This window comes from Porites lutea, chromosome 1 (genome assembly GCF_958299795.1).
Source record: "Porites lutea chromosome 1, jaPorLute2.1, whole genome shotgun sequence".
Taxonomy (NCBI): Eukaryota; Metazoa; Cnidaria; class Anthozoa; order Scleractinia; family Poritidae; genus Porites; species Porites lutea.
Window position 1 is genome coordinate 8,351,652 of NC_133201.1, and position 13,488 is coordinate 8,365,139.

At 39.8% G+C, this 13,488-nt stretch overlaps 1 protein-coding gene across 1 annotated transcript; it reads right to left on the bottom strand.

Annotated features, from left to right (window-relative positions):
* Positions 1-108: 108 nt before the first annotated feature.
* Positions 109-9,098, bottom strand: LOC140944155 (uncharacterized). Its single transcript, XM_073393286.1, has 8 exons — positions 8,977-9,098; positions 8,612-8,802; positions 4,456-4,633; positions 2,936-2,983; positions 2,764-2,811; positions 2,288-2,351; positions 1,735-1,784; positions 109-957 (listed from the first exon to the last, which is right to left on the bottom strand). Exons 2-8 carry the CDS (start codon positions 8,705-8,707, stop codon positions 599-601), a joined length of 843 nt encoding a protein of 280 aa, XP_073249387.1. The 5' UTR covers positions 8,708-8,802; positions 8,977-9,098; the 3' UTR covers positions 109-598.
* Positions 9,099-13,488: the final 4,390 nt, after the last annotated feature.

The following is a 13,488-nucleotide window of genomic DNA, read 5'->3' on the forward strand; positions in this document are numbered from 1 at the left end:
ACTATTTTACAGCTTATCATACACGGAAGTGAAAAACTGGGAGAAAAGCAACAAGTGGCGCGCAAAACACACATAGCCTGTCTTTTCACTTTTCCATCATCCTAATTTCTAACGTGTTTATGGAGTTAACTTACTAGACGGGCCTTACGAGAAAATCAAAAAGAGAGACTGTGAGTAGTCCATTAGGTCTGACTTTGTTGTTTACTTATTTCAACGGAACATCCTGTCATTCTCACCGGCGTTCATCCTTTACTGAAGTTCCTCTAGGTCACAAACATATACTTTATCTCCTGTTTGTGACGTGAGAATGATTTATGAGATCTTGACAATTTTCATGGCAGTTTGGCCAGTTAATTATCTGGCATAAGCGTAATGTTTAATTACCTATTTCAATTAAGGTTATATTATATCTCTGTCTACGGGAAGTCATTTATGCCGTCATATTTCATGTCACTCTTGCTAAATGGTATTCCACTGATGAGTGCGATGCCTCGATATGTCATTTACTTGAGTCCAACCTAAACGGCGGAGTGTGATTTGCTAGGAGGGAAGATTCCCATCTTTGAGTGACACTCGCTACGAGAGCGTAACCAGGTTACTAAAGCCTTCTTCTGGCGAAAGAAGCGACATTATCGCCACTTTTTCCATTGTTCTTTTCCTCGTCATATGGGACGAAATGATCTCCACTTCCGCTTCCGCTTTCCCCGCCTCCGCTATCCTCCTCCGAGCCGTGCTCCTTCCCGAAAGGAACAAATTCCTCTTTCATTTCCACACCATTTGTGTTTTTCCCTCTTAATTCTTCCAAAGGAGTAAAGTCCTTTTTGTGTCTAAGCCCGCCGGTAATCGGATACACTTCTCCATTCCCAGATGCTTCTCTTAAGTTTTCCTTATCGTCACCGTCCTCATCGTCACCAGACCCCGAGCCGCTTAGCTCTAAAGCGAGACGGGCCTGGTACTCTGCAAATTTCAAAGACGATAAACATGTTTAATAAACGTTTTTGTTTTAAAAGAGTCGCCCCATTTCAGGAATTCGGATTCCGGAATCCGGAAATTTTTGCAAGTGGAATCCCGAATCTTGTACTTTGGAATCAGGAATAAAGCGCAAGGAATACGGAATCCAAATGAGGAATACATTTCCACTGACAAAGACCAGAATCAAGTACCTGGAATCCAGAATCTTTGGTGTGGAATCCAAAATCCAAGACTTTCTTGGACCCCCTTACATGGGGCGAGAAAAAAGTTCAAAAGCCAAATTCCGACGTAATTACCTTGAACTATGCTGTTTCCAGAGACTTACTTTATTCACTCCCAAACAAACTTTAGCTGCTAGGCAGTGACAAAGATCCGCAAAGTGGAAGACAAAAATGAAGACAACGATCGCAAGGTGTTCTTTCGTTTCGTCTCGCTCGAGTTTGTTTGAGAAGAAAGAAAAAAATTATGGGACAAGGGTAATCGTGAACTTAAAAATTAGCCACCGTGGGATAATCTAAGGTATAAAGCGTCAAGTCTTACTCGTTCAATGTACGGGACTTCATGGCAGTCTTAGATTCCATGTGGATTCCGGATTTTTTGTTAGTCGAACTTAGATTCTTGACTCAATTCGTTAGTGGGATTCCGGATTCCTTGAGCTGTATTGCGGATTCCAAAGCCTAGGAATCCGGATTCCACAAGCAAACATTTCGCAGATTCCAGATTCCACCACATTTGCAAGCGACCACAATGTAAAATGATTACCTTTGTTGCAGTTGGAGACATCACACATTAGGTTTCCGTTAAAGCAAGAGCTATGGAGAAAAAATAATAATAATATTCAGAGGGATGACGGCTATAGTATGGGTGATAGGATCAGCGTTGTGTTACAAAGCTGGGCCCGGTTCCTCGAAAGATGGTTAAGTTTAACCCAGGATAATGCTAAATTTTAATCAAGGGTTTCTTCCCTATAATCATGCAACTCAAGCTTACAAAATACTGTTGGGCCTTCACTCCAAGATTCGGTAATGATAACACAGAATGTTACTGTAAGCAATACAAAGCAAGGTAAAATAAAAAAAATGGAACCGTTTTAATTTTGGATTGGTGCTTATCGGCCTTTTAAGAACTGGGCCCTGTTCCCTAATACCTGATGAGTCATAGCTAGCGTAGCAGGCGCTTGGAAGTAGTGGACGCAAGAAAGAACGGGCGCGCGAGAGAGAAACACGCGTGTCTCCTCGCGCGCGCGCGCCCGTTCTTTATTCCAAGCGCCTGCTACGCAGGCTAGATGAGTTAACAAATGATACACATCACTCACCATACTTTGCAGCCAAGTGGAATTCTTTCTCCATCGTTTAACATCATCCCATGATAAAAGCACCCTGCAAAAATAAACGACATTTATTAAAAACTGAATCATTGGATAATGCGATTCTAGAGCTCCGATTGGCTTAGCCATCATGGCATATGAGCCATTATACCATGCTCTCCAAATATGGTAACTGTACGCGTCTGCTCAAAATAAAAAACAGGCTGAAAATCGGTTGTTTTTACAAATAAAGTCGGGAAGAATTCTGGATATTTTGTGGGCGTTTTTAATAAAAACAATTATTCCACTCGTACTTGTTGGATATGAGATGATTATAAAACGCGCCTCGTTGGCTATCTACCAGCTCATACCGAACGCACACTTGTGGATTAGTTGTTAAATATTTAACCATATGGTATAATATCAGAACATTCGAGGTCAATAAATTAGATATGTTGTCCACATTTTTCAGCCTTCAAACTTACCTAGTTCTTCGATGACGGGAGTTACAACCTCTATGTTGCCAGTGAGTTCTGCAGAGGAGAAATATTTAAAAAAGGAATTGAGAATTGAAATAAGCGAAAGACAGTTAAGTAAAAGAAACAGAATGCATCAGCATCGAGCAAAAGTTTCCTGTCAAGTGTAGGTATAACGAACCTTCGAGCCCTGGGGTACTGCCTTCCTTGTCATCGATCCAGTCAATAACTGCAAAAGACAATAAGACAGACATAAGACAATTGATTACTACTGCGCGTTACCTTAACCCTTTAAGCCCCAATATCCACATACAAAATCTCCAAACTGATCTCCACACATCTCCTTTAACAATTAGTTGAGAGAATTTGATAAAAGATCAAAGCATTTTCTCTATGGTGATCATTTTATTAATTCTCATAACTTTATCTCTTGACAGTGTATGGATATTGTTAGGAGAAAATTGTTGTTGGTCACTATTGGCACTTAAAGGGTTAAGCGCTTTAGTAGAAAACATTAAAAGAGTTTACAGCCAAGGCAGGTCAAGCGTACCCCTCAAGATTCTATTTATGAATTGATTATTTGAAAAATGAAGCCGTTAGTCGTTCCGGTAACTAGTGTCAAATTCAAATCGGCATTCCTGCATGCGTAATGAGTAGTGAATATTTTACGAGAACTTCTCTGTATTTAGTCAGATTGAGAATCTTTGAATGGGTTAAATTTCATAGAAGACATTTACATGAAATTCAGGAAAACTGAGATGGTAGGAATTTCGTAACTGCCTCGCGTGCGTATTTACGGCTCATTACGCATGCAAGAATGCAGAGATGAATCTGAAATCTACAACTACCAACGGATTCAACTTTCGAATAATAAATTCATTAATGTAATCTTGGAGGGTACGCTTGACTTAGGGACCGACCATTTAACTCTTGAGGGGGGGGGGGGATTTCTGGTCATCAAGAATCTTTTTTCTAGCAATCTGGTGGGTAGGATATTTTTTTCCCTTTTTTTCCCATAAGCTTTCTATTACATTTGAGCTGCATGTAATTTCTTCCGACAAGCGCTTGCAGCAAATTTTTTTTCAAAATCACCCCCCCCCCCCCTCTTCCCTGCGACCTCAAGAGTTAAATGGTCGGCCCCTTAGCTTGACTGTAAGCATCACGTTCACGTCAAACCGCAACGCGAATTTGTACCGCGTGACCAAGTTTCCCCAATACTTGGCGTTTACTATTCATTATTTCTACACATCAAATAATAGTTTCAAGCAATTTTTTATCCATAAGAATAGCTTTTGGGCTGTTTTTATCTGCTCATTTTCTATTTTGAGAAATTCTGAACTTGAATCTGACGTTTGCCGTTTGTCGTATACGTGAAGCTTAAACTCTCTGTGAACTTTGTTTTTAACTTTACAAAATTAAAGGACTTCGGCTTAATTTTTTTTTGTCGCTTGTTGAAGCCCGTTGTTTTAGTATACTTTAGAATACTATGTATTGGCAGTTTCTATGCTATAACCAATACCAATGCCAGAAGTATGTTAACCTGTGATCCACATTAATCGAGTTCATTTGATGTCATTTTAGCCCAACTCCCTCTCATTGCCCCCGCGAGATCGAGCGCCTGGAGGAATGAACCCGCTTCAGCAAATCACTGGTATCCAACCCAGTGAGAGTAAGGCCTTTGTCTTAAATTTTTGACATTACCTGGTTCCGAGGGAACAGGATCCATACAGACATACGAACACCCATCAAAGCAACACATTTGATTTCCGATGCAGTAGTCATCGTCCAAGCAAGAATCTTTACATTTCTCTGTCACTTCAATGACATATGGTGGTGGGCAGGTCTCTTCGTAGAGCGACCTCTTTTTGATTAAATGGCGCTAAAACAAGTTAAAAATATACGTCAATAGGCAGATTAAGATTAAGCAAAGACAACGCGCAACAAAAGAAACGAAGGCTCACCCCATTTCAGGGAATATGGATTCCGGAATCTGGGAAATTTTTGCTTGTGGACTCCAGAATCCTGGGCTTTGGAATGCGGAATACAGCTGTAGGAGTCCAGAATCCCACTAACGATTCGAATCCGGAATCCAACGGTCCACTGACAAAGATCTGGACTCCAGTACCTAGAATCCGGATTCCTTTAGCCTGCGTAGTAAGCGTTTCCGTGTGGTTTCGGGGCAAACAAGAAGAAAGACCGAAGAGGAACGAGATTTTCGCTATGGCCGCTCGAAAAATAGAACGAGATCCATTTTTCGCTTGGTCTCTGTCTCCCGTTCCTCGTTCTTTGCTCCCAAAACTGTACAGAAACGCTTGCTACGCAGGCTGGGATTCCTTACCTGAAAACCGAATTGACTAATAGCGAGCAACAAAGGCGTATTCAGAGCTTGCCGAGAGGCTCGTCTTTTCAAAAATCTGCAGGAACGCGGGATGATGGTAATTATGGAGGTCTTTGCTGTGTAAACAGGTGGAAGGGTTTGGTATTCTTGCTTAAGTCTTCTTTCTGCTCAATACCGCCCCCCCCCCCCCCCCCACGGGTAATTATTCAATGGAACCCGAGGTTATGTTAGTGTAATCAACGCTCTTTGGGTATAACATGCTTGGAGCGCTTGCGTCAAAACTCAATGTCGATATACCGTTCATTCTCTCAACCCTTGCGTGCTTGGGTACTGGCACAGTGAGTCTAGCATCTGTCAAGGAGCCCCACAAGGAGGGGGGAGGGGGAAGGGAGGATGGCACTTACGGCGATCGGGTAATGAATCAAGGAAACAACATTTCGAAAAATAGACCAAATGTTTTCTCTATCATTGCTATGAAAATCTCGAGAATTTTTCAAGTTCTAAAGAGTGCTTAGAGCATCAGAGCATATTTACCGGACTTACACGGACATGTATGTATAGAGAAGTTCTAGAACTTTTTTCCCGGGTTAAGATAGAGACCTTCCAATTTATGACGTAATATGTTGTCATACCATCTGTTTCTGAACAATGGTAAAATACGTGCTAAAACAGACTGCATGGCAAGTCGCCAATGTCGGTATGTCAAGGCTATTTTCCGCCATGCATATTGTTGACTTTTCTAACCATGTGTGTTTTTTCAGAGCTCGTATTTTTTCATCGGTAATGGAAAATCAGGGGATTGAATATTAAAACCGGAAACCGCTTACAACGTATCCGGCTCATAAACTTGAGCTATCTTAGAAAAAGACCATACAAATAACAGCCAAAATGCAAATGAATGTTGAGGCGTATTATTGTCGTCCAAAAACAAATATCTTTTTCATCGACCAGCCACATTGTCGTTATATTTGCCAATTAGGTTTCTTTAGTAAGAGATAAAGAAAATTGCCAACCTTTCAAAACCACACTCTTTGACTTATCTAAGTTAGTTCCAAATCGTATTTTTCAGTTGGAAAAAAAAACTGAGGTTTCACTAAAAAGTTCTTTGTGGCCTGCTTAACGAAAGGTGCCATGTAGCCGAGCGAAAGGGAGAAAGCAGGCTGAGATAGTTGCGAGGCAAGATTTCTATTTCTTTCGGAAAGTTCACATTATTTAGAAGCAAAGTTTCTTCTATATTTCCTTTTTAGATCTGATTCTTTTGGAACCGACATTGAGGGCAATAAGTCCTCGTGTAAAAACGCAAAACTGAAAGTTTTTGTTTAAACTGGCATCTTTTGACACGACTTGGTGACAATGAGGAACTCTTAAAACTAAGGCGAAGCGATCAGATAACCCGCGCACACATTTACAATTAATATTAGCAACTTGAAGGACTTCATCCATCGCCTGAATACCTGGAACCAGGTCTCAGGAACGAAGACGGAAAGAAGGATACTAAGAAAGCACTCCTTAAACAAACTCAAGGATATATATATCACCTTAGCATTCCTCATGTTTGATGTTGGCCCTGGTGAGGCTGACACGAATATCTAGAACATCTGTAAGCGTTTAGCAAGCATGCCAGCGGCCTTGGTCTTCACTGAACAACTTGATGAGCTTAAGATTTTCTTTAAAGTAATTAGATTTCTTGGAGTAATCTTGAAATGATATGAAACATTTAGTTTAATTGCTATCGACTTTTGCATATGGTCTCTATTAGAAATTTCCGTGAAGGATGTATTTTTTTTCTTTGCTACAAAAAGCAGTTTATTATTTACTATTAGTTTTCCTTTCCAATCACAGCTGTAAGTAGGTCACCTATTTGGTATAACAAGGTAGAAAAATCTAGAATCTTTCTTTAAAAGAAAAACAGATGTTTCAGAGAGCCAGAGGGATGGGGTGATTCATCCAGTTGAACTGTTCGAAATTCCCGCGGACTTCCCGCGAAAAATATTCGCAAACGTCGTGCAGAGAGTATCATTCATTTGTGTAAGAGACTATCACGGTACTCATGAAACAATCTCTGTCGTTCATCCTCCATTTTGCAACTCGACAAAAGTTACTTGAAAAACACTTGGAACGACTTTCAGTTTGTCTCTAATCTGATTTCCTCTCGCTAATGTCTCAACTTCGCACGCGATGGCAACTAGATAACATCTTGAAATCCCTAACTAGTCACATCAATAGCTAAATGAAGTGTTGACTTGTCGGGTTTTAAATAGCCGGGAGCAGAACTTCATGTCTTTCGTCGATACCCGAATTTCAATTTCGTCAAAAGCAACCACTGTAAATTTGATCAGTTACGTTTCACGTTGCAATCATGTACGAGTGCTTACAGCATTGTTATCGCAAGAGCTGCATCTTTATGGCACGAGTGAGTTCTTACTGCTAAAAACAGAACTTCCTATCGATCAATATTTAATTCTTCTATCGGGGAATTTGACAAGGAATTAAATTTCAATCGTTGTTTTAAATGCTTGTAGAAAGCAACCGCAAGAACATGTTACCACTTAGCACGTCTTCTTGGACGAGCGTCATTTGACTTCAGTTTAGAATACTGGGACATCGAAAGGCGAGAGAACCGAAGACTCAAATGAGTGAAGAAGAATTCCACAAGAAAGCGCTCCCAGTTGCTATAATGTAAGCTAAGAAAATCATCCCCTTCCACAAACAACAACAACAACAGCTCGGCGTGTTTAAGTTAAATTTAATCCCAGCAAAACTGAAAACGTTTTTTCTTTTTTCCCTTTTTCAAAATTAAAATTTCAACGACAATTTGAAAGAATACACTTTCAACGAGAGACGGTTCAAATAGAAAAATTGTCCATGTGACACAAGTCTTCCGGTTTATTTGGGCAGCCGGGGTCACTGTCCGAAACTCCTCGGACAACTTCGTTCGCTTTACAAAGGCTTTCACAAATCTTCGCCAGACGTCTTCGTAAAGGAAGCCGAGAAAGATATTTGGAAGTAATCCTCGTTCATCCGGATAATACTGTTCTACGCCTAGTTACCATTTTGTTTCGTCTTTTGTCGGCCCCCCAGGAATTTACTAGAGTTCAACTGAGATTTTTGCTTGCCTTTTTTATTAATGATGGTAGACGAAATCGCGAAATTTGCATGTCTTTTTGGTGTAATAGGGCTAATAGTTCCATTTCATGGAAATGAAACGTTTGCTTATCATTATCGTTTGGGGTTAAATCTGAGCTTGTTGCTCATTTGCACTACATTGAATTGCGTAGGACGAGCGCTTACATTAATTTCCTTTTACAGTTATCCTCTTTCTGCGAAAGAGGACGAGGTCAAACAGGGTAAAAAAATTAGTTGATTTCCTTTCACTACATTAATATAGGAAAGATGGAAAAAACTTCGTGACAAAGTTTGTCAAGGTACTTCAAGAACTTCAACGAAAACCGTGTGTACAATCACAGCTCCTTATGCCAAGTTTGGCAAAATAACAATAGTAAAATGCAATTAACTCACCTTCACATTTCTAACACTTCTTGACTCTGCAATCGGCAAAAATGCACAGACTTCGGCCAGTAAAACAAAGTAGATGAGTTGTTTCCCCAGATCCATGGTCTTCAGCTTAAGAAGCAGAGAGAGATGTCGCGACTCGTTGAGGATGTCAGAGTGAAGTCACAATAAACACCGCGAAGCTCTCGGATGTAAACCTTGAAGCAATCAAAAGTAGTATTTTCTTTCAATTCCAAGCAGGCTACACGATGTCAAATACTGATATTTATCTCCCGGTTGAAAGGTAGTCGAACGATCGCAATTATCTTGATGTGACCTAAAGCATATGTATCACTGGTATGAGCTTAACAGGAAAACTGCGCAATTTATACCTCTGGAGTTAATGCTATGTCATCTGCTTATCGGGAGAGCTTCAGCGAAAGTACCCCGTTTCGTGTTACAGTGCCACCTTTAAACCCACCCAAAATAATATTTGTCTAGCCCGTCAAGTCCACGCACCACCTCGACAGCCAATGTCATCTCGACGGGATATCAAGGCATGAAGTAATCTCCAAAGTATTTAATAAGAGCAGGCTTAAAAAGCGTCAAAACACCATCGCAAGCCAATTGTCACATCAATGATGAGGGGATTACGTTGGGTTCACTCCTTTCTTGTGGGCTGTTAAATATGTTAGGCGAGCCTCCAGTGCTGTACAATCTTTGAGTAGATTAAAATAGCCGTTTTCGCGGACTCAAGCTGGGTTTTGGACCACACTGCACTGCGGGAAAAGTGACAAATCGAGGCCACTCTGTTGCCGATCGCCTGACAGTTTTACTCACGCGAACATTGCTCCCGATGAACACGGTTTACTTAAAACTGAAATACCCACTTGTGAGAAAAATAATCTGTTTTTGCTATTTTCCACTCGAGCTAATAGCCTATCAATGTTTAATATCGATACTTTTCAAAACAATAGCCCCAGAGGCAGATTTTAAGCTCGCGACAGTAAGCAGAACAAAACTCTACGTAGCCTCTTTATAAAGTTCACAGCTCCCAACACGCAACTCTTCAGTGGGAATTTAAGAATGCGACGATTAATTCTTCCCACATAGAATTATTTGCTATTTTTAGCCGAAGAGATTTTCAGACCTCGCAAGGAATGTGGTATTTTAATCTCTTCTTTGTCCGCAGTTAAACTAGCCAGATTTGTAATTTTGCGATAAAGGTTGGCGTAAAAATATTCTTGCGTAGAAAAGGGCAACTTGATGTCATTACCTTCAAACGCGCAAGGAATGAAATGCAAAAAAACAAAATTTTAACCTAATTATAGCGAACGGAATTCTAGCCAACAGATATTACATCAAACCGCGTCCTCCGCTTCTAATAATGAAATGAAGCTTTCAAAAATAAACCAAAAGCACAACTTTGTGATTACTGTGGCGGAAGACGTTCGCAATCGCGTAGTTGAAAAACTATTGCAACAGAGAAAGTTTAAGACAATGCAACTAATTTGCTAACGTTGACATTTTATAAGAACCAAGATATGTCAAATATGAAAAGACTCAAAGATTTCTCTTCATATGTCAGCAAAAAGTGACATGTACTTAACTACAATAACCTGAATAACTACGTAACAAACTTACTTTTTAAAATTGCCACTTTAAGTGACACTACAAAAAGCTTATAAAACGGCGAGTACACGTGCCAAACGGCGTTATGCTCTAATAATTCAAGAGTTATGCTAAGCGACCTTTTGTACGATGAAAAAAACTCACATGAATTTGAGCTGTTTTTTTCCTTTTTTTTGCTCAAGACAAGAATAAAGCAAGTTATATTTTTACGTTGTTTTCGTAGATTTCAGTTTTTATCGCCGGTTTTGTTAGTTAGTTACTATTTATAGTTAATTAATTTGTTAGTTTGTTTGTTTTGCTGCATCGGGTCCTTGTACTGAGACTAAAACAAACTGTCCCAGCCGGTCATGAGCACAATTAGACTGTAACCGCTCTACAACGGCCACCTTGGGGACGGACAAAAGAAAGTGGCCATTGTAGAGGTTTTAAACAAGAATGATTTTTTGTCCGCCCGGACGAAAAAAAGTGGCCGTTAGCGGAGATTCAACTGTAGTTTTAGGCCGGGGTATTATCTTTGGTCCACAGTAACCGCCAAAACTTTTGAAGTGTTCGGTATAGTTGTGCAATTGTGTAGCCGGGACCAGTGGATTTCCACCAAATGACGTAATACAGGAAGATTAAAAAGGCACGGAGCAATAACATTAGCAAACCAAAAACACTGTTTTTAACTTAAGAAAATAACACGTATCTTCAAACTAAATCGAAACCGTCTGACATCAGCAGGTAACTACCGATAGGTTTATAGTGACCTTGCCGACTAACTTTGCTTTGACGTGTGCCGATCTATTAACTAGAAGTACCAGCCACTAAGCGTTAATATCCGCTTAATATTTAATGAATGAATGAGATATTAAAGCCAGAAGTATTGACAAAAATAATGGAAACTAAATATGGGTCACGTTTGAAGAAATACGACTAGCAAAGAAAACACGATCGTCCACCGCGCACGTTTTTCACTGTGTCTATTTTGATGCATAAATTTCCGCGTCTCTAATCTGTGTTAAATAGTTAAAGTTCATCTGTAGGAGGGGAACAAAAGGAAGACTCGACGAAAAAAGATGGTTGTTTTTGACAAAGAAAGAGTCAGGAAAAAATACAAATACTGTAAACCGTGCCAAGAGAGATGCGGGGTTCCTGCACCACTAAGCACGTACAAATTTGTTTATGCGCTTCGCTTTTAATATAACACCGCTGTTGCTTCTTAAAATCAGAACAATATGTTGTCTCTGTTCATACCCAGAGTCCAAACAATTTCGAAAGAGAGTAAGATACAATTGGGTGCATTAGACATACCCATGTTTGGGTCAACTGCAAGAAATGAAAATGCATTTCTAAGTTATAACGTAAAGCAGAGAGGATTTTTTCGGAGAACTGTTCAAGCTCGCATCAGAGTTATTTCAGGAACACTTGTTTATAATTACGCTATATACTAAACTTTCGGAGTCAAAAGTTATCTTAGTGATGTCATATCCGGTCTTTACCGGTTTTACTTACGTTTCGCTTCTTGAGCCAACTTAATTCTTAATTAGCTAAAGGAAGAAGAATAGCTTGCACAGTCTCTCGGCTTTCAAGTCTTTCTGTTGAAATACTTTACACCGAACAACAAAGTCGTTTTATGAACTCCAAAAGGGCCGCTTATGGCCGCGCCCACTGTCTCAAGACACCTTCTGCATGCATAACGGACATTTACTCAAAAATGAGCGGATTAAAGCACACTTGAAATGAAATAACAGGATATCAGATCAAACGGCATGGAAATAGTTGGAAGTAGTAACATAATATTCAGTATAGTAAACGTGTAATAGATTATCAAAAGGAACTTATGGATTTTACCAACGGAAAGATTATGAGGAATGCTGACGTACTTGATTTCACACTAAAGGACTCCTAAATGTTCTTAATAGCACCATTAGAACATTAAGCTATTTTCTAGACAAAAGTCTCATGAACATGACCTTAAAATTCATTTTGCATGTGTTGAATTCGTTTTATAAACCAAAGAAAAGGGAATTGACTGCACCAATCTACTACATCAGGACAGTGTTTTATGTTCGTTTTGATGCTATTTGAATGCGGTTTACTGTAATTCTTCGCCAATCTGTGGTAGACCACACCGTAATAATACTTCGTATCTTTGAAGATCAGATAAATGAGAAGTTATGTTGATCGCGTCCGCTTATAGTCTGTTGAAACCCCTTTTATGGAAACTAAATTTTAACTGATTGCCAAACGGCATATTTGCTCACGTGCCAGCAAGTAATTTCGCTATAGCACGCTTTCTCTGCAAAAATCAAAAATGATCATAAAAAAAAAAAAGAATGAAAACTGCAACTTTAAATGAAGGTTCTAACTTTGACATGGACCGTTTTCTTCACGAACCCCTGGTGTTTAACAAAGTTCGATCAGTGAAGTCAAGATGAATTTGTTGATCATGAAGTAACCGCTACACCAGTAGTATTACCACTAATTACCAACAGCACGACGAAAAGGAAACACAGAATCGAATATATTCCGCCCTATAAACTGTTCACGATGCAGCGAACTTACTGATGTATTCAGCGGAGCAAAAGCCTACCATGCATTCGAATGCATGTCTGACTGCATACACATGGAAACGAATGTAAGAACTTACGTATAGGAAGAAGAAAGGCCCGTTCCTCGAAAAACCGCTAACATCCGCTGTAGGAACTTGAAGGTAGACTGTACCAATCTCTGTCAGTAAAATCCACGAATGTATCTATCATAAACCGGTACCAAACCTCAAGCTATATTGCATAATATTAGGGTCGCATAAAATGTTTGATCACGTGCAAGCATGTTACATAATTACCTGATAAATTTTTTTCGACCTTCTCAGAAAGCGACGAGGAATTCCCGGGGGGGACTCCCATATGAAAGGGGCGGGGATGCTCATCGTCTCGCTTAGGGGGTGTAAATTTCGGATTTTGGTCCTACTAAAGGGTGTTCTGGACACAACGTCACTATATTTAGCCGCAAAGGTCCTTTTTAGGGTTGAACGCGAAGGAATATACAAAATTATATATTTTTAATTCGTTTTACTTACTCCCTTAATGTAATCAGAGTTTAAAATGGTCTCTTTAGGGATCAAAAAAGGTTGGGCCACGCCCAGACTGGTCTCCTTTAGGGGCTTAATTAAAACCCATCGAGACTAATTATGGCTTAGGACCTACGAGTGACCCTTAAGTGGCTATATTTAAAATGCGTGAAGATTCTCGAATTGAATGCTGTCTTCAACAACACAAAATGACGTA